This window comes from Carcharhinus amblyrhynchos, chromosome 6 (assembly GCF_965287045.1).
Source record: "Carcharhinus amblyrhynchos chromosome 6, sCarAmb.v2.hapA, whole genome shotgun sequence".
Lineage (NCBI taxonomy): Eukaryota > Metazoa > Chordata > Chondrichthyes > Carcharhiniformes > Carcharhinidae > Carcharhinus > Carcharhinus amblyrhynchos.
Genome location: NC_137329.1, coordinates 95,757,224 through 95,778,477, shown reverse-complemented (window position 1 = coordinate 95,778,477; position 21,254 = coordinate 95,757,224). Strand labels below are relative to the sequence as shown.

At 39.4% G+C, this 21,254-nt stretch overlaps 1 protein-coding gene across 1 annotated transcript in view; it reads right to left on the bottom strand.

Moving 5' to 3' along the window:
- Positions 1-21,094, bottom strand: part of bcl2l13 (BCL2 like 13) — a 34,516-nt gene extending 13,422 nt beyond the window's left edge. The window contains exons 1-6 of the mRNA XM_080191010.1: positions 20,801-21,094; positions 19,817-19,956; positions 18,741-18,845; positions 16,640-16,796; positions 7,655-7,724; positions 6,052-6,186 (exon numbers count right to left, since the gene is read on the bottom strand). Coding sequence (XP_080047136.1) covers positions 6,052-6,186; positions 7,655-7,724; positions 16,640-16,796; positions 18,741-18,845; positions 19,817-19,922 — 573 coding nt within the window. The 5' untranslated portion in view covers positions 19,923-19,956; positions 20,801-21,094. The remainder of the gene's footprint in view (positions 1-6,051; positions 6,187-7,654; positions 7,725-16,639; positions 16,797-18,740; positions 18,846-19,816; positions 19,957-20,800) is intronic.
- Between the last annotated feature and the right edge of the window lie 160 nt (positions 21,095-21,254).

The following is a 21,254-nucleotide window of genomic DNA, read 5'->3' as shown; positions in this document are numbered from 1 at the left end:
TTCAAAAGCTTAAAAAAACAAAAGTTTAGATATACGATAAACAAACCAGGACAACTTTTCATCTACATTGCCTGGCAGTAATCTGGAGAAGAAGTGGATCACCTGAGCTTCACAGAAGTTCAAGTTACACACCCAAACAAATTCTTCACATCGAGAAAGATTATGTAAATTCAGTTTTAAAGTTTCAGGAGAGTCAGCTTTTCTTTAGCTAGAATTTGTGGCCCATGAAAAAAAAAAGAGTGCAACCAATTGTTTTACAAAAGCACAAGCAAGAAACTGGGTTCATGTGCTAACTTCAACAACTGTCAGATAACACGACTGGATGCTGCCAGATCTGGCAGAGATATGTCTAGAAACTGTAATAACATAACAGCTAATTATTTTTTAAAATCGGAAAGACTCAGGAGTGGCTTATGATTAGGTATGCTGCTGAATATTATAACAAGTGTGAAGCTGTATTTGCAAATTTGGTTGAAATAACTTCAAGGGAAAATACTGCTTTGCAAAATTTAAATCTTGTACTGCATTTGTTAAGCAAACTGAAGATAACACTTGGCCAGAGGCTAGTAGGGAAAATTATAGTATTAACAAAGCACAGAATACAATTTATAGACAGACATCAGAAATATTCCTCAAGGTCACTTTACAATAACATGCCAGAGATCACTTTAGTCATTAGTGAAAGGCCAAACTAGCTAACTTGTATGATTTCAAGAAACGACAGCACAGTTTGCATTTCCAACAAACAACAGGGAAAAGCCAGAAAATTCTAATATGTACGTATAACAATATTATAGTTCTCATCTGCCGAAACAATTCACGTTATTATGACCTTCACACATATACCCCGTTAGCTTCTAGCATGTAACATCATCTTCAAGTAACTATTTTAGGAATAAAAACAGAAAACAAATGCTGGAAATACTCACTCGGTCAGGGAACAGAGTTAATGTTTCAGGTTAACGACCTTTCATCAGAACATTTTGTTGCTTTGAAAGGTCATTGACCTGAAACATCAATTCTGTTTCTTTCCACAGATGCTGCTCAACTTGCTGAGTATTTCCAGCTTTTTTTTGTTTCAGATTTCCAGCATCCACAGTATGCTTTTGACCTTTTTTTGGAAGAAGCTTGGTGATAATTATAATATGATTCACTATATAAACCTGGAGTGAAGGACTGACTGCTCTGGGATGAAGCAGCTTGCAGGCTTTCTTGTCCAGGAAGTCCAGATGTCACTAGATTTGGCATTAACAATAGTTACAAATAAAAGCTATTGCATCAATGACAGAGTTGTAGTGTAAATGAATAAATAAATTGTTTTTTGGGTGATAGCTATCTGGTCACTAAGTGTCCTCTAGTTGTCAAAATTCAATTAGTCTTTAGACCTTCCTTCTTATGTCTCAAACTTACAACAAAATTGTATGCTGCAATTGGTAAAGGTCTCCCTGATTTCTTGTTTAATCAAATAAAGTTGTTCAATATTTATTGGTTGTTACTATTAATTTGTAATTATGTTTCTGTCATTCTTAATTGTTCATGAAAGTACCGAGACAGCATTGCTGTCTCTTTTTATGAATGTAGAAACTAGAAGCAGGAGTAGGCCATTCGGCACCGCCATTCATTTTGATCATGGCTGATCACTGAATTCAATATCCAGATTTCCCCCCTTCAATATTCCTTTAGCCTCAAGAGCTGTATCTAATTTCTTGAAATCAGACAACGTTTTGGCCTCAACTACATGCTGTAGTAATGAATTCCACACATTCACCACCCCCTGGGTGAAGAAATTTCTCCTCGCCGCAGCTGGAGTACTGTGTGCAGTTTTGGTTGCCGTACTTACGCAAGGATATTTTGGCCTTGGAGGGAGTGCAGAGGAGGTTTACTAGGCTGATACCGGAGTTGAGGGGGTTGACCTATGAGGAGAGGCTGAATAAACTAGGCTTGTACTCGTTAGAGTTTAGAAGAATGAGGGGAGATCTCATTGAGACGTATAAGATGATGAATGGGATGGATAGGATAGAGGTGGAGAGGCTCTTCCTGCTCAGAAAGGACAGCAGGACTAGGGGGCACAGCCTCAAGATAAAGGGGGGGTGCGGTTTAGAACTGAGTTGAGGAGGAACCTCTTCACTCAAAGGGTGGTGAATCTCTGGAATTCTCTGCCCGTTGAAGTGGTGGAGGCTGCCTCGCTAAATATTTTTAAGACGCGGGTTGATGGGTTTTTGATAAGTGAGGGGATTAAGGGTTATGGGGAGGGCGGGAATGTGGAACTGAGACACGACAGATCAGCCATGATCTTACTGAATGGCGGGGCAGGCTCGAAGGGCTGGATGGCCTACTCCTGCTCCTATTTCTTATGTTCTTAAAGCAGACAAAGGAAGACTGCTGAAGTGTAACAGTTTCTTCCTTTATAGATGCTACCAGACTTAAATATTTTTTGATTCATTAATGGGATGTGGGCATTGCTGGTTAGGCCAGCATTTATTACCCATTCCATAGTGCTTTTGAGAAGGTGGTGGTGAGCTGGCTTCTTGAACTGCTGCAGTCCCTGGGGTGAAGGTACACCCACAGTGCTGATACGGAGGGAATTCTAGAATTTTAACCCAGTGACTGTTAAGGATGGTGAGTGACTTGGAAGGTGCAGTTACATGCCTTTTAAGGGGTGAGTTATTGTGAATCGAGAACATGGGCTTTCTGGCAGTTGAGTCTGGGAGTCATTGAGTTCAGAAGCATTCTTATCTGTGTTGTATATAGTTATTTTCCCCCAGATAAACCCCTGTTTGGTCATCAGTTCCTTGCAGCACTTCAGAGTGGAACCTCCAACATTGTGCTCTCTTTATTAAGACAGTGTCATTTGGTATCCAAGTGACTTTAAATTTTTAAGCTATGGAACTATAGTTGAAGTGACTAAATGCAGATTGCATATTCAAAACACATTTGCTGATTGGAAGAGAGTCTCCATTTTAAAGACCAGTGCTGACAGGGCATGTTTGTATGGCCATTTTATTTATCGCTAGATAAAGGAACACAATATTGAAATCCATTGACCAGGAAAACATTTTCTTGCTGAGCTGAACAGTTTAGTAAATTGTAAGTTTAAACAATGCAATGATAAAACTTGAAGTTACAGCAATAAACCTATTCAAATCAGGGTTAGCTACCACTAATATTAATTGGACTGCAAACTTAAACATCTAAATATATATTAGCCAACTTAAATCTCTTCCTGAACCTTATTCCCCCAAACCCAAAAAATCTGATCTTACACCTATGACAGAAGCTGCAAAGAGCAACAGTGCAATTACCCGAGTAACTGTTGACATTTATACAGGTGAAAGAGGGGCTGCCAACGGAGGAGTAATCATTCTTGTAGATAGATGATAATTATACGTCTATGTAAGCAGATTCATTCAAGATAAACTTGAGTTCACCTGCAAATCTCATTGCTAAATTTTCAGTAGGTCATTACAAATTCAGGTGCAAGAAGATGGCTTCTTTGGCTCAATCACGCCAGTCACTATGTAAGCAGAGGATTTTGTTTTATGCAAATCAATTCACAAAACAGCACAACCCAGGGTGATAGCAATTCTCCATTGTGACTGGAAACTGATATCCATCGCTTGAGCTGCTCATTTATCACTTTGAAAGCAGAATAAGTTAACATCAGTTTACCAATTTTTAATCCTATTTTGTGGTAAATCAGTGAATACCAATTTTTATAGTGACCGAACATATAGAATAGGTTTAGATTAGTCCAATCAATCCACTTCTCTGAAAAAGACAATTTCAGACACTCCATACTTCCCTGCATTATTGGGCCACCTTACTTCCCTTAAACAATAAAGGTCCTGTAACTGTTCCTTGAGCATCGACTTTGAACTGCTCTAAAGCATTCGCAGTCATCAGTTTAGAACTTCAAATGCTCTGCAATTCATTTCAGAAGGCCACACCTCCAAACACAAGGAATAGACAAGCTGTTATCCTTATTTTGTTTAGCCACTGGGTGAAAAAAAACTTCTGACAGCATATCAACAGACCTTTTTCTAAATTTTGTTTTAAAACTTGTAGCAGTTTCACTCAAACACAACCATTAAAGCTAAACCCTCATTTTCAAATTGTGTGTAGAAAATCAGACCAAAAATTCTGGTGTATCAATCCAAAAAAATCCAATATATGTTCCAAACATAGGAACATGAACTAGGGTGTTCAACCCTTCATATCTGTATCACCTACCATTCAATTAAATTACGGCTAATGGCTAATTGTTTTGGCTCCATATCCTCTATACTCTTAGCTGAAAAAAATTATTAATCTCAGATTTAAGATGAATTGAGCTAGAATCTACAGCATTTTGCAGAAGAGTTCTACAACTATTTGAATGCAAATTTCCCAACCCCTCTCCTGAATGTTTCAGCTCTGATTTTAAGGTTAACCCCTTTCCCTACATTGCCATTAAGAAACATTACGCTCGCCACCACCCCCCCGCCCTCTACTCCATTAATCATTGACAGAATGATTTAATTGAAATTTTTGATATTCTCCAGGGAACGCTGGTATACACGTTCCCTCTACAAAATCTAACTCTTGGAGCTCAAGTAACATTCTGCTGAATTGGCACATCACTGCATTTTCTAACTTTTAAGGCAGGATGCTGATTTAGAGGCAGTCAGTCACAATCCCGCAGATGGTAGCTTCGCACCATTGGCTCCTCAGCCAAGCGTATACACCAAACGTCTGAATCTGCAGTTCCTCTCATACTGAGCAGAACTATAAACAGTGCTCCAGATGTGATCTACCAGGGCTCCACATAACTAGCAAAACTTCCTTTTGATTCTGTAAAGGTCAACTTTCCATTAGCCTTTTTTTTGTATCTCACTACATTCAAATTGTGTACATAAACCCCTGCATCTTCCTGGAACTCTTCCATTCCGATATTATCTCCATAATACTCAATCAATCCTTTTTCGATCCAAAACTGGAAGTGTTCACACTTACCTGCTATAGTTTTGCCCACTCACTTAATTCAATGTTTCTTTGTAAACCAACACTCCATCTGCACCACCTATCAATCTTTGTGTCAGTGTCAAACTTGAATCTATGGCTCTTCATTATTCAAATAATTTACATAGTAATTAATTGAGCCCCAGAACAGATTCTTGGAGAACACCAATCATCACTTTTTTCCCCATTTCCTGTACACATTCATTATCTTTACTTTGGCCTTTAGTTCCATCAATGTTAATTTTAACTAACAGTCTTTTACACGGAACTAAATATATCATGGAATCCATATAAACTACAATCATAGATGTTCCCCAATCTACTGCTTTGGTTACTTCCTCAAATAATTAGGTTCATTAGACATGGCCTACCCTTCACAAATCAACATTGGAGAGAATTAATCAGCTCAAATTTCTCCCAATTGCTCAATCACTATCTCCTCAGTGATTAGACAAGTTCTTGCAACAGATGTTGGTCTAGAAGTTTGTTTTTTTAAATCCCATATTGAAATAATGTTCTAATCTAACAAAGACAGATCGTTTCAGAAGATTAATGAAAGCATCTGCAATTTTCTACTTCTTTAAAAGACTGATATGCAATCCATTAGATTCTGGAAATTGTCAGTCTTCAATGTCATTTAAAAAAACATACATTTTCCTGCTTATTTAGCTTACTGAATTCCAATCCCTCTCTCACTCATTATTAAATTCCTTGAATGTCAAGTATATTTTCCTCTTGTTGAATAATTGTTGTTGATCTTCACAAGTTCATTATTTCCTTATTTTCATTTGCAATATTTCTTGGATTTGTTTCTTAAATGCACTCTTGATTACACTTCCTAATTGTAGAAGTGTGTGTAAATCTTGATTTGCCTTTTGGGATTTAAGTGCCACAGTGACGATATTTTTCACTTTTAACTCGGGGGTAAATGACTGAATAAAAGAAAAGTTTTCCTCAATTTAGAGAAAGTTCGAGTCTCAGTTCAGAGTAACCACAATTTCGCATTCAAGTGGTTCAGCCACAAAAGGAGATCCTTTTAATTGAATAACCTACCCATCCTCCTTGCTGGATGATATAATCAGCATTAGTCTCCTCAATGTACTTCACTCCAAGTTCCACTAGTTCCTTTAGTGGCTGCTGGCTGTAACTGGTTAGTAGCTGCTGTAACAACACTAGGGAGATCAGAACCTACAAAATAAGGATAAAAATACTTCAGTTCAAAGCAGGGGTAAGCCACCAAGCACAGATCACTGAGAATGAGAAAGAAAAATATTTATTCTAACATACACATGTAAAACACATACAAAATAAATCAAGAAATATATAGACAAAGATGATGCTGGTTCCTGTACATTTATATTGTGCCTTAACACAGCCTCAGGACATTCCAAAATAAGTTACATCCAAATTGATTTTTTTTCCCCCAAGTGTAGTCACTGATGTACAGGCAAATTGCATTGCTGGGATCAGGTAACTCATCATAACTGAACAGTGGAGATGTGGGGGGACAGATATGGATTTCTACTTGATTAACTTTGAGGAGCAGGAAGATTGAATTTTTGCCTTTGGATGCTAAACAAAATTGATGTGGAATTGGCAATAAACCAAAGCTTTAAGAACAGCAGACAATAAATGGCCTTTTCTTGTTCTTCAACTCGAAGAAGATTTGCCTTCAACTTTAATAGCCACTGTCCTGTTACATGAGAACCGGAAATGGGTTTTCTGTTCTTCAATAATGGTTTATGCACTTTGGAAGACTAAAGCTCAGCTGCAATGAGTCACAAGGTATTTAGAGAATGAAAAGATCAAAGTCATATCAAAATTGATTTTCTCCCCCCCGCCGGTCCCCAAATACAAAATGTAATATGCAAGCCTCTAGCATTAATTTCCTGCATCAAACTTTTTGTATGGCTTCAATTAAATTAAACTAGTCCACATTACAGCATGACAAAGAAACGAGGTCAGCTCTGACTTCCAAATAGTCACATGGCACGATTCCACTATTTGCATCAGATTCACTAAAATGTTCCTCAGATTGCTTCACTGAATCCTAAGATAGCAATATGTATATTTAAATAACATTTATAGTTCTGGAAGTCAAGCATTTTGTTATTTTATCCATTGTCTTTTACTCCTCTGGTAATCAACTTTTTTTTTAACTGCATCAAAAAACCCTCATCACTTACAAACAGTTTAGCCATTGGCTAAATTAAGACTATTACTGGAGAGAGATTAATGGTTGATTTTTTTTTCCAGGCCATTTATAAAAGGGTTTGTACCATTTGAGTATTCAATTTGCATGTACCAACTCATTATCATTGGGAGTATTACAGTGCTGTAGCTTACTGAAGGAACTACCAATAAGGCAAATTCTGAATCACTGCAGAATTGAAAAGCACATTTCCAGCACTTTAGAAAAAATACAAATAGCTTGAAGTGTCTATTCCTACATGCACCATCTACACGTGTCTTGCAGTCACATGAAACACTGGGAGCTGTTGACTGAAAGAATAAGTTCATTCCACCCCACAAGATTGTGGGGCAATAACTCTGCTTTGTACATCTTTATACTAGGACTTAGTCTCTGGTGTGGACTGAAATTCAGGTCCAGTTACATTGTTTAGAACTTTCTTGGAATAAACTAAACTATTCTTACCTTATTCCATCCACTGGTGTGGCTGGCAACTTGATTTGCTTGCTCTTTGTATACCCCATACTCAAGTGGCCTGCAAAATAATAAAAATAGAAGACTAAAGACACACCAATTTTGATTATCACAAAAAAGTAAATCTATTTAAGAATTCAAAAGAAACCTGTAATGCAAAGGGAAGTGGGGAGAAAAAGTTTAAATAAAAATATTCCTCTTGCACAAAAGCAATATAATCAATGCTGCTAACTAATGCCTCTCCAGCTCCATCTGTATCTTAAAAACAACCACCTCCTTGACCAAGCTATCAGTTAGCCTGCTTAACTGGCAAACCATCAATTTTTGATCAATGTTTTGGGGGGCAGGGGGGCATGTTTTTCAACTTTCAAAAGATGCTATATACACAAAGCAACAGTAAGTCCAATCCAGTTTGCCTTCTCATCGATTTGTCTCTTCCCCACCACCGAGAATGTGGACTTATTTAAATTAAGGATTAGTTTTACAAACGCTTGTCACTAGCTGATAACTCATTCAACACATGCAAGCTAGGAGCAGGAGTAGCAACTCAGCCCAAGCCTGCTTTGCCATTTAATACGATCATGGCTGATCAAGGTCTCAAGTCCACTTTCCTGCCCATTCTCCATCACTCCTTCAACCCATTACTAATTAAAAATCTGTTCACCTCCTCAAATTTACTCAATATCCTGACACCCACCACACTCAAGGTCTTGAATTCCACAGAAAGTGATGACAGACAATTTAACTGCAGAGGAAATCATGGAAGAACACAGTCTTATCCCCACGTCCAAACAATTGATATAGCAGAGGTCAGGAGATCTGCTGTTTCACAGAGACATGGCTCACTCCCGCTTCACTAGACAGTGCCCTACAACCAGAGGGCTTCTCAATCCATCGAATGGACTGTACAATAGCCTCAAGCAAGGATAGGGGAGGTGGGGTCTGCTTCCTAGTCAACACCTTGTGGCGCCTAGACTTAGTAACACTGGCATTTTTCTGCTCCCCAGACCTAGAATACCTGACGCTAAAATGTCACCCCTACTACCTTCCGCAGGGAGTTCACCTCCGTTATCCCGATGGCAGTTTACAGCCTATTCCATGCAGGCGTGAAGATTGTGCTGAACAAAAAAAATACACCACTACGAATAGCCTGGAGACAAAATATCCCGAGCTTTGTTCAGTGTGGCCGGGGACTTTAAATCAAGCCAAGTTCAAGAGTGTACTACTAAGTTACCATCAACATGTCTCCTGCTCAAAGGCCCAAATGTCCTAGATCACTGCTACACAAATATCAAACATGCCTACCACTCTATCGCTTGCGCACTTTGGCAAATTAGACCACAAGGCTGTGCTCCTGCTCCGGGCTTACAAGCAAAAACAGAAGTGGGAGAATCCAAAGAAAGTCATGCAATGTTGCTCCGAGTTGTCGGATGATCTTCTGCGGGGCTTCTTGGAGTCAGTGGACTGGTCAGAATTTAAAGACTCTGCGACCAGCCTGAACAAGTATGTCATCACAGTAACTGACTTCATTAGAAAGTGTGAAGAAGACTGTGCCAAAGCAAATCCGTGTGTTCCCCAACGGAAACCATGGATGAACGCTGGACCTCCACTGGTTGCTGAAGTCCAGGTCTGATACATTGAAGTCAGGCGATACTGACCTATACAAGAAAGCCAGATACGACCTAAGGAGATCCATCAAAGATGCCAAAAGACAATACTGGACCAAGCTAGAGTCCCAGGCTTGCCATACTGATCACTGTTTGACTACAGCAAGGTCTGCAAGACAACAGGCTAGATGAAGGCATGTAAAATTGCTGGCTGCAACACACCCCTCCCTGATGAGCTCAATGCATTCTATGCCTGTTTTCAGCAAGAGATCAGCAAAAGCATGCCATCCACTCTGGATGAACCTGTATCTGGGGTCACCATTGCAAACATCAGAGCAGCTTTCTTGAAGGTCAGCCCATGGAAAGCATGGCCCTGATGGGGTACCCAGACGCGCACTTGGATCCTGCACGAATCAGCTGGTGGAGGTATTCAGACATCTTCAACCTCTCTTTGCAACAATCCGAGATCCATATCTGCTTCAAGAAGAGGACCATCATTCCAGTACCTAAGAAAAACCAAGCAGCATGCCTTAATGAGTATTGGCCTGTGGCTCGGACATCCATCGTTATGAAGTGCTTTGAAAGGCTAGTCAAGGCACATATTGATTCCAGCTACCCAGACTACCTGGATCCACTACAGTTTGCCTACTGCCACAACAGGTCCTCAGCAGACACCATTTCCCTGGCCCTACACTCAACCCTGTAACACCTAGATAATAAAGGACACCAATGTCAGAGTCCTATTTATTGTTTACAACTCAGCCTTCAACACTATTATTCCCATAAAACTGTTTTCCAAAATTCCTGGCCTGGGCACGGATACATCGCTCTGCGACTGGATCCTGAACTTCCTAACTCACAGACCACAATTATAAGGATAGGCAACAACACCTCCTCCACAATCATCCTCATCACTGGTGCCCCACAAGGCTGTGTTCTCAGCCCCCTACTATATTCCTTATACACACATGACTGTGCAACCAAATTCCCCTCCAATTTGATTTTCAAGTTTGCTGACGATACCACCATAGTGGGTTGGATTTCAAACAATGACTAGACAAAGTACAGGAATGAGATAGAGATCTGGTGAACTGGTGCGCTAACAATAATCTTTCCCTCAACGTCAACAAAACAAAGAAGATTGTCATCAACTTCAGGAAGCATAAAGGACAATGTGCCCCCGTGTACATCAATGGGGATGAAGTACAACGGGTCAAGAGCTTCAAGTTTTTAGGTGTCTAGATCACCAATGTGTCCTGGTCCCACCTATGCTGATGCTATAGCAAGAAAGCCCACCAGTGCCTCTACTTTCTCAGAAGACCAAGGAAATTTGGCATGTCAGCTATGACTTTCACCAACTTTTACAGATACATCATAGAAACCATTCTTTCTGGTTGTATCACAGCTTGGTATGGTTCCTGCTCTGCCCAAAACTGCAAGGAACTACAAAAGGTTGTGAAGGTAGCCTAATCCATCACACAAACCAGCCTCCCATCCACTGACTCTGTCTACACTTCCCTCTGCCTTGGCAAAGCAGCCAGTGTAATTAACGGCCCCACACAACCCAGACACACTCTTCTCCACCTTCTTCCTTTGGGAAAAGATACAAAAGTCTGAGCTCACGTACCAACCCACTCAAGAACAGCTTCTTCCCTGCTGCTGTCAGACTTTTGAATGGACTTACCTTGCGATAAATTGAGCTCTCTCTACACCCTGGCTATGACAGTAACACTACCTTCTGCGCTCTCTCGTTTCCTTCTCTATGAACGGCATGTTTTGTCTGTATAGTGCACAAGAAACAATACCTTTTACTGTATGTTAATATATGTGACAATAATAAATCAAATCCAAGAATATTAATATAGAACATAGGACAAATTAAAAGTCCCACTAAATGTCTTAGCAAAGAGCCACTAAATTAGCACAGATTGTATTAAACCCTGGGGTGTTGATGATCTATTACTATAGGAAATTTTCAGAATAGGTAAATAATTGGCAAATGAAGTTGAAGGCAGATAAACATGAGGTAACATGTTTAATAGAAGAATAGGGAGGCGATTTATCACCTGGAAAGAAATCTAGGTGGATTACAGAAGAGAAAAGGATTCAAGTTCAGATACATCACAAAGTTGCACCACAGATTAGCTAGGCCATAAAAAAAGCACAACAAGCATTAGGCCCAAATGAGAATGTATACTCGACCCAAGTCCCATTTTGGGTCCAACTTTGGTTAGACCATGTGGAAAAGTACTGTATACAGTTCCAGTCACCATATTATAAAAATGATAGAGGCACTGAAGGGAGGTGCTGAGAAGATCTACAATATTTCAAAATATATGGACATGTTGACAGAGAGAGAGAAAAATTGAAGTGAACAGTGTGGTTGCATTTAAGGAGAATGAAACAAGCACTTGGAGAAGCAATTACGTGGTTACAACAGTAGGTTGGAAAGATGGGGAGGGGAGTCTCAAATGGAGCACAAAAATCAGCATTAACCGAGTGGCTCTCTTCTGTGCTACGTGTCCCAAGTACTCCTATGCTGTACGTGTACATGTGGAATCTGACATATCACTGAAAGGTAGCCTATAGCAGAGAAATAGGAGTCTGAAGAATCAATTCTTGGGTCAAAGGAACTGTTTGGAAGCAGGAAGGGAAACCAACAAAGGTGCACTCTGGATGGTTAAGAACCAAAAGATAGTTCACCAGTTGAAATTTGATGGAGAACCAATGGAGAAGAGGCTAATTGTGTTTCCGATGGCTAAAATAATCAACAAGAGATCACAGATTTATGGTGGCTGGCAAGAGAGCCAACAGGACAAATGCTTTATCCAAGAAGGTAGTGAAAACGGTTTTAATTACAGCTTTGTAACTGGTATTGGATAAATACTTGGAGGACAATGACAGGAACATGAGGGAAAAAAAGCATGTGTGGAACTAATTATACTTCAAAATGAGCCAACTGCTGAATCACTTCCTCGTTTGCAATACGATTTTATGTTGATAAGGATGGGTGGTACATTTCACCATCAATTGATAAGAACAATATCCATCGCATGATGTTGGCCAAAAAACTGGATTGGAGGGATTCAAATTTGGGATTATGATAAAGATGGGCACAGATTTAGGAGGCACCAACACATTTAAACATTTGGAAAGTCAAAGGAGATTGAAAAACACAAGACACAGCAAGAGTAGATCATATGGTCTGTTTAGCCATGATCATGTTGAATGAGAGCGCATTTTGAGCTTTAACTCCACTTTCCTGCCTGTTTCCAATATTGCTGGATTTCCTGAGGAATTAAAAAGTCTTTTTCAGCCTTAAAATGTATTCCATGGCAGAGCATCTACAATGCTCTTTGGCAGAGGTAATTCTTCTCATTGCAATCCTAGATGATCAGCTCCTTCTCTATAATTTAGATTCTTGGATCGACAGAAACCAGTTCTCACTGTCTCACCTATGAAAACCTCTTCAGAATGTTTCCACCACGGATGAACAGGAATATCCACTGCCTGATAAAATCAAGCGACTTTGACCTATTTGAGAAAGCCAGATACGATCTGCAGAGATCTATCAAAGATACTAAAAGGCAGTACCGGACCAAGCTAGAGTCCCAGGCTAGCTGTATGGACACCCACTGACTATGGCAAGGTCTGCAACACAACAGGCTACAAGGCAGCGGCAGGTAAAACCACCAGCTCCAACGCACCTTCCTCAATCCCTGATGAGCTCAACGCATTCTATGCCCGTTTTGAGCATCATCCCAGTACCAAAGAAAAGCCAGGCAGCGTGCCTTGGCTATCATCTGGTGGCTCTGACAGCAATCATTATGAAGTGATTTGAAAGGTTAGTTATGACACAAATTCCTGCCATCCAGACTGCCTGGATCCACTATAGTTTGCCCATCACTGTAACAAGTCCGCAGCAGACGCCATCTCCCGGGCCCTACACTCAATCCTGGAACACCTAAATAACAAAGACACCTCTGTCAGCCTCATATTCATAGACTACGACTCTGCATTTAACACCATTATTCCTATGAGACTCATCTCCAAATATTGTGGACTGGCACTTGGCTCCTCCCTCTGCAACTGGATCCATGACATCCTAATCCACAGACTACAGTCATTAATGATAGGCAACAACACCACCTCCACGATCATCCTCAACACTGGTGCTCCACAAAACTGTCCTCAGCCTCTTACTATACTCCTTGTACACCTCTGACGGTATGGCCAAATTTCCCTGCAACTCGATTTTCAAGTTTGCTGATGACACCACCATTGTGGGTCGGATCTCAAACAATGACCTGGTGCGATGACAATAACCTCTCCCTCAATGTCAACAAAACAAAAGGAGATCGTCATCAACTTCAGGAAGAATAACAGAGGTCATGCCCATCTACATCAATGGGGACGAAGTAGAAACGATCAAGTTTTTAGGTGTCCAGATCACCAACACCCTGTCATGGTCCCTCCATGCAGACGCTATAGTTAAGAAAGCCCACCAAAACCTCTACTTTCTCAGGAGGCTAAGGAAATTTTGCACATCAGCTATGACTCTCACCAATTTCAAAGGATGCACCATAGAAAGCATTCTTTCTGGTTGTATCACAGCTTGCTTTGGCTCCTGCCCAAGACTGCAATAAACTGCAAGGATCATGAACAAAGCCCAATCCATCACTCAAACCAGCCTCCCAATCCACTGACTCCGTCTATACTTCCTGCTACCATGGAAAAGCAGCCAGCATAATCAAGGACCCCATGCACCTCAAATCATACTCTCTTCCATCGGGAAAAAGATACAAAAGTCTGTGGACAAGTACCATCCAACTCAAAAACAGCTTCTCCCCTTTTGAGTGGGCCTACCTCACATTAAATTGATCTTTCTTTTTATACTAGCTATAAAAGTAACATTACATTCTGCACTCTCTCCTTTCCTATGTACAGTATTCTTTGTCAGTATCGTGTACAAGAAACAATACTTTTCACTGTGTACTAATACGTGACAATAATAAATCAAATATGGTGACACTTTGCAAAGATAGACAGGTCACAGGTTTCTCTAATAAAAGATGAAGCATCTACTGCCCTCGTACCATTTTAACAATGAAATATTCTAACGCCCACAGCTAAATACAAATAATAAAACGAGATAATGTGGAAGTGAATTTCTGTTGAGTTTTTCCCCACTGAACAGCCTTAAATTTAGCAAAGTTAAAAAGATGCTGAGGAAATTCATTCCTATTTCTTAACCACAATGTTTCAAATCTGTAGGGTAATGGAGAATTTGCTTTACTATCTAAATTCTTAAAAACTTTATCACTTGTCCCTTTCCACTAACAGATGTTACAAACTCCTAGCAGTATATAGCAAGACAAGAACATCACCTTCTCAACTGCATTAATTGTGCTCTTTTAGTTATATTGGCTGCTGCCTTAAAATGTGTTTACTAATACTAGAAACTCAAATTTCCCAGTCCTACATAATCTTGAATCAAATCAACAATTTACTCATATTATCAGGACAATTTACATCTTTTTCAAAAACAATACAAATGGTTTATACAACCAGAATAAGACAGTGGTGAAAAAGGCATTCGGCATGCTTGGTTTCATCGTTCAGAACATTGAATACAGGAGTTGGAATGTCTTGTTGAAGTTGTACAAGACATCAGTAAGGCTACACTTGGAATACTGTGTGCAATTCTGGTCACCCTATCATAGAAAGGATATTATTAAACTAGAAAGAGTGCAGAAAAGATTTACTAGGGTGCTACTGGGACTTGATGGATTGAGTTATAAGGAGAGGTTGGATAGACTGGGACATTTTTCCTCTGGAGCATAGGAGGCTGAGGAGTGACCTTATAGACGTCAATAAAATAATAAGGGCACAGATCAGCTAGATAGTCAATATCTTTTCCCCAAAGGTAGGGAAGTCTAAAACTAGACGGCATAGGTTTAAGGTGAGATGAGAGAGATACAAAAGTGTCCAGAGGGGCAATTTTTTTCCACAGAGGGCGGTGAATGTCTGGAACCAAGCTGCCAGAGGTAGTAGTAGAGGTAGGTACAATTTTGTCTTTTAAAAAGCATTTAGATAGTTACGAATGGGTATAGAATGGGTATAGAGGGATATGGACCAAATGCAGGCAACTGGGATTAGCTTAGGTGCTTTTAAAAAAGGGCAGCATGGACAAGGTGGGCTAAAGGGCCTGTTTCCATGCTATAAACCTCTATGACTCTAAGTAAAACTTGTATCGTATCATCGAAAAATCTCAGGATGTACATGTCTAGGGTTTATTGCAATGCAGTTGCCCTATATAAGCATACTCAAATTAAGATTTTTTTTATAGCAACTATTCCTACATTATTGTAGTACTGTTCAAATAGATGGCCAGGACTTTTTTTTTCTATTTTGGTGTTCCACTAGATGATCCAATCCAATCTTGCTGGAATTGAGTTAATCTCTTAAGTAACTATTTTCCTTTAATTTGAAAGAAGCAAATGCGAAGGGCGTAACGTGATATATGTACACATATTAAGCAACTGTTTCACATCAGGTTCTAAATTCATAAGAGAAATTAAACAGGTATCAATGCTACCATTGTTTATCAAAGCTACTTTGAAAGCTCCCTAGCTATGTCAAATTCAAAAGTTCTATTATTTTCCATGCAACTATTAAAATGTTTCTTATAGATTATGAACTTGTATTACACAGTAAAAATAGTTCACATCTACCTATTCTGCTCTCTCTCCCTGCCCCATTCAAAGCTCCTTCAACTCATATGCAACTAAATTAAAAAGTTAGTACAAATCTGTATTGTCCATGCCCTATAAAATGTGATGTTCCCAAAAGAAATCTATTGAGGTTGGTAGATGGTTATTAATCTTCAAGCAATATCCTAAAAATTACTTTGCATACCTGCTTGATATTACATGTTCATAACACTCCTGCCTATATAATGGGATATCTCCATAGTGGAAACCAGTTGTTTTGCTAGGTGGGAAAGAAGTTCAAACAGGGGCTGATCAAGCTCTGTCCATAACGGACCAAAGAAACTAGAATCTAATGGAGTGAGTGCATAAAAGGGTAAAAGACCAACCTATAAATCAAAATGGCATACTTCACAAATAGAAAATTAAAGTTTAGAATGTTGCCATAACAACAACATGTCAACGCAACTAGTATCCACCAGTCTTTGGTGCTGAAGGTTGCTTATTGACCATAATGAGGAATCAAAAAAAGTGTAATTCTATTTGTTATGGAGGAAGGGATGGAAGTGGGAGAGGGTATATCTAATAACGGATGCTACTCTGTGCTTTCCATTTAGTCAGAATTTTACCAATGCTGCAAACAGAAACACATAACTCACTTGCTCAGAATATTTTGCAGTGCTGCCTGCAGTTGCACAGAAAACTCCCGGAATACTTTTTCTCCAAGTTGGGCCAGGCAATCTTCTATTGAACTTTCTGGATTTGCTGGACTAAATACTGGAGAAGTGTGACATTCAAACCCTGTACTGGCAAAGGCTAGAAGGAAAGAGATGAGTGAGAAATAAAACAAAAATTTAGAACAAATGAACTTACCTAGAACTTCTGCTCAATGGAAAGCTGTCATTAATATGGGATTAAATTTATTACAGTACTGTGTTGCTATCCCTACATTTCATGCTGCTTTATATACATTTTGTATTATTAAACTCTGCAAATTTGACCCCAAAACTTCAAGGTTAAACAAAATGTAACATTTTCATCAACTAGACTTTATATTTTGCAGCACAAAAACATACAAATTGGCTTGTGGTGTAGGCTTAAATAGATTAAATTCTAAATTGAAATATTATATAAAAGTATTTCCTTTCTACTGATCTCATAGAACCTTTCTACTCTCATCTATCCAATAAAAATGGCATATCAGCTCCACTCAAAATGCACTCCAAAGTGAAGAAAGCAATTTTGTCATTACTGAAGCAGAGAAGAAACAGTAAAAATTACAGAAATTCAAAATGCAGAATACTTCAGGTTGTATTAAAATCTGACATTATCCAGGCTAGAATGTTAAACTTTTCAATAATACAGCAACAGGTTGGAATTGGTACACCAAGTATGCAGCTAAGCCCAAATATGAGAATTTGAAGCGAGTTGCAGTTTTGTGTAATTAATTTTCAATTAAGTGTTTTTCCTATTACCAGCTCATGACAAAAGGGGCAGAACTTTCATGTGGAGGCAGAAGCAGACATGCCAGTAAATTTTATTTCCGGCTGAAGCACTGTCTGCTAACACGCTCCCGCCTACTTTCAGGGAGGTGGTTTCTGGAGTTGGTGACTATACACCCAACAGTAGTAGCCAATTAAAGCACCAATTGAGGAAACTCTTCACATACAGTCTGAATTTGAGGCAGGGGATGGGCTCCCTGATATAGCAGGAGCCTATAGATGAAATGGTGGCCATCTCCCGGTGGCAATCTGGAGGGGCCAGCTTAAATCTGCTGGGCTGCAATGCTCACAACTGTGGCAGGCCATCCCATGGCGGTTGCCCCATAGCTGCATTATTTCCCTCTCCCTCCATATACAAGTCTTCAGAGGGTACCTTTGTTTCGAAGTGGCCATGCATTTCACCACCTATAGCAGCGGCACCCACTTTTCTCCAATGGGACTGCTAGCTGCCAAAAGCCTCAAATGCCCCCATGAGCCCTCCTGACTGTGGAGACTGCTCAGTCCTGAATTGACTAGGGGTCTCAGACAGCTGCCTCTTAATTGGCCTTGTCCTTGAAAACTTCCTTCAGAGTTCTGGCACAACCACTTCTAGGTTCCTGACCCAGTCATAAATAGGATCCTTAAAATAAAATTTAGCCCATTTATTTCAGGGAAAAAAAACTTGTTATTTTTAAAAGACAGTTAATTCATAGATACTAAAATGCCATTTCATAATATAAACATTTAAAGTTCAAATTAGCTAATAAACACAAATGTTTCATAGAAGAAATTTACACTATTAACTAAAATGCCCTTTGTGCAGTCACAATTCAAAACTTCTCAGAACAGATGTTAAACAATTCCAAAAAGTGGGAATAGCTACGGGCCAAAATAGCAACTAGTTTTATAAAACACAAGTGTGCATGTATAAACACACTTTCTTACAAAATTAATTGTGTATCTAGGTCAGCTAATACCCTGTTGTTAAATAAAAGCTACACTTGAGCTTCACATTATATCCACTGGTGCCCATCTAGAAACATTGTTCTGTCTATCACAGTAGAATACAGGAATATTGCAGGATACCCAAATACATTCAAACATCATAATATGCTCTGGCATCCTTGCAATGCTAGTGAATCACAAATTGCTAGCCTCATACTAACTTAATGTAGTTATTGCAAACTACAATAAGATGCATGTCAAAATCTAGTGTATTGAAGTGGTGAAGCTCACTAATAACAAACCAGCACATATTGCATTCAGCAGTTAAACCAACCTTTATTTATCTCGTCATGCAGGAGTTTGAGTTCTTCTTGTATTTCCATTTTAATTTTCTCGGCTACGTTGCTCGGCAAAAGAGGGTGTTTTGTTGATTGCGTCCCTATAAAAGCAGTCAGCAGCATATCACCAATTTTATGCTGTGAGGTTACATAACAAACGCAAGGACAAGCAAAAGCAATTAAAGCTCACCTCTCCACTTGCCTAACAAATTAAACATGTCATTTGTTCAAATTTCATAGAAAACTGAATACTCTTCCCACTTTCACGTCATTGTTTCAGCATTCCACTTTCACATTTAAATTATGTTAAACCTTGTAAAAACATGAATTATTTTCCATCTATCAATGCTTTTGCATTGCTAAAGCTGTGCATTTTATACTGATAGCCTACGACATGTTGTCAGAATTCATAACAAACCATGCAGAAAACAACTAGACAGGTTTTCTGTAGTCATGCATAACTTATCAGAAGGCTTACTTTCTAAAAACTAATGATTTATCAAGGCAACATCACATTAAGCCCAAGTTGTTTGTAAAATATAAACTCAGTTAACTTTGTTTCCTGTGCAAAAAGTGCAACCAATCAAGTTCTGTGTTCCTTTAATATTCAGTCCTAGCACAAAGAGCAAAGTTTGCCCAGTATATTTGGGGATATTGTACTAAGCTATTATTTTATGGCACAGTTCATGCAACTATATCAATGAGGCAACTTTTTAAAAATAATATGGGCAGCACAGTGGTTAGCACTGCTGCCTCAGAGTGGAAGGGATCCCAGTTTGATTCCTGGCTTGGGTCACTGTGCAGAGTCTGCATGTTCTGTGTCTGCATGGGTTTCCTCCCACTGTCCAAAAGACGTGCTGGTTAGGTGCACTGGCCACACTAAATTTTCCCTCAGTTTACCTGAACAGGTGCCAGAGTGTGGCGACTAAGGGATTTTCACAGTATCTTCATCGCAATGAAAATGTCAGCCTATTTGTGACTCTAATAAATAAACTTCAAACTATACAAGTCAGTCCATACAAAATTTTAAGCAATTGCCTTTTATGTTTTATAAATATTTTGTTGAAATTACCTTCTTCTGTTTGTTCCATAGACTTTTCTTGTGAAACCAGTCCCAAGTAGTTCAACACGACGTATCTGGTCTCATAATGAAAACCTTCAGGTATGGCTGTGGCCATTTTCGCAGTATTTGGATGCCTGCTAAAGTTGCAGCTGTGATAATACATATGCCGGGAGGGGCGGGGAAAAAAAGGAGAAAGAAGAGTTTTTGTTGCAGCAACAACAAACAAAAAAAAACAGACAAGCAGAATCTGCTCTCTAGAAATTGATCATATTCTTCCAAATTACCAAATAAAACTGACTTTTTAAGAAAAAGTGTACATTTTTTCTGGAAGGTTTTCGAAAGTTGGCACATTATTCGAAAGCTTTATCCACACCAAAAAAAACAAGCAAATGGTGAAAACATTTAACATTAATTTCCGAATTGTTACGATAGCCAAAGGTTTGCAAATGCGTTCAACGTATTCTTTTCAGGCAGGCAAACCACAGAACAGTACAAAGTCAATATGTCCTTTGTTCAACGACCCCAACAGATGCCCATGTGCACTTCCAACGCCTGGCATCAGTAGCATGGAAAGAGGTCAGTCACTAGCAACTTGACTCTTAATGCCTGTTCTAAGCCCTACGCGCGACCGTACTATAACAACAAACTCCACACCAACTATGAACTCTGGAGCGATTAATCCAATATTATTGCACACAAAAAACCGCATAGCATCATAATTGTAACATTAAAGCTAACGTCTAACACCCCCATTCTTTATTTTGGTCCAACGTATTAAAATAACAAGAAAAAAAACAATTTGACAAACAGCATGACACCATTCAATCGCTTCATTTCAAAAATATTTTGCGTTAAAACCCTTAAACTGAATATTTAGCCGATCCTACAAATGCTCGCCCTCCACTCCAACCCTTTTTAGCATTACTTGTATTTTTCCTTATATTCTGTGTGTTCCCGCCCCGGCTACAAAAATGCAAAGGGGACAGACTTTACCGTGCTGTGGGACGAGCCGCTGCAGTTACTTCAGGAGTACAAGTTCCTTATTTAGACGCGCACCATCTTTACGGGGCAGAGACAGAGACAGAGATGACCCGGCTCCTCCCCCTCCCGCACCACAAAAAGGGGGCAAAGTGTCAAAAGGGCGCAGCTTCAATTCAATTCTTTTTTTAAAAAAAGGCAATGCCAGGACTCGTATGTGGGCTCCGCCATAAATACATTCTGAAAAATTAAGATCGGGTGGGAAAAAAGATAACAGCCCCGCTTCTCCCAACGAGAGAAAAAAAAATCAGGTTGGGGCCAACTGAAACCGCGGGGGTCAAAGGTCAAAAAAAAATCACAGACCTTTTTAACTTGAATCACACCAGCGATTCCAGGACCCTTCCTAAGTGAATGGGAAAAAAAAACGTGCTTTTAAAAAAAATCTCGGTCGGTCAATTATCCCTTTTTT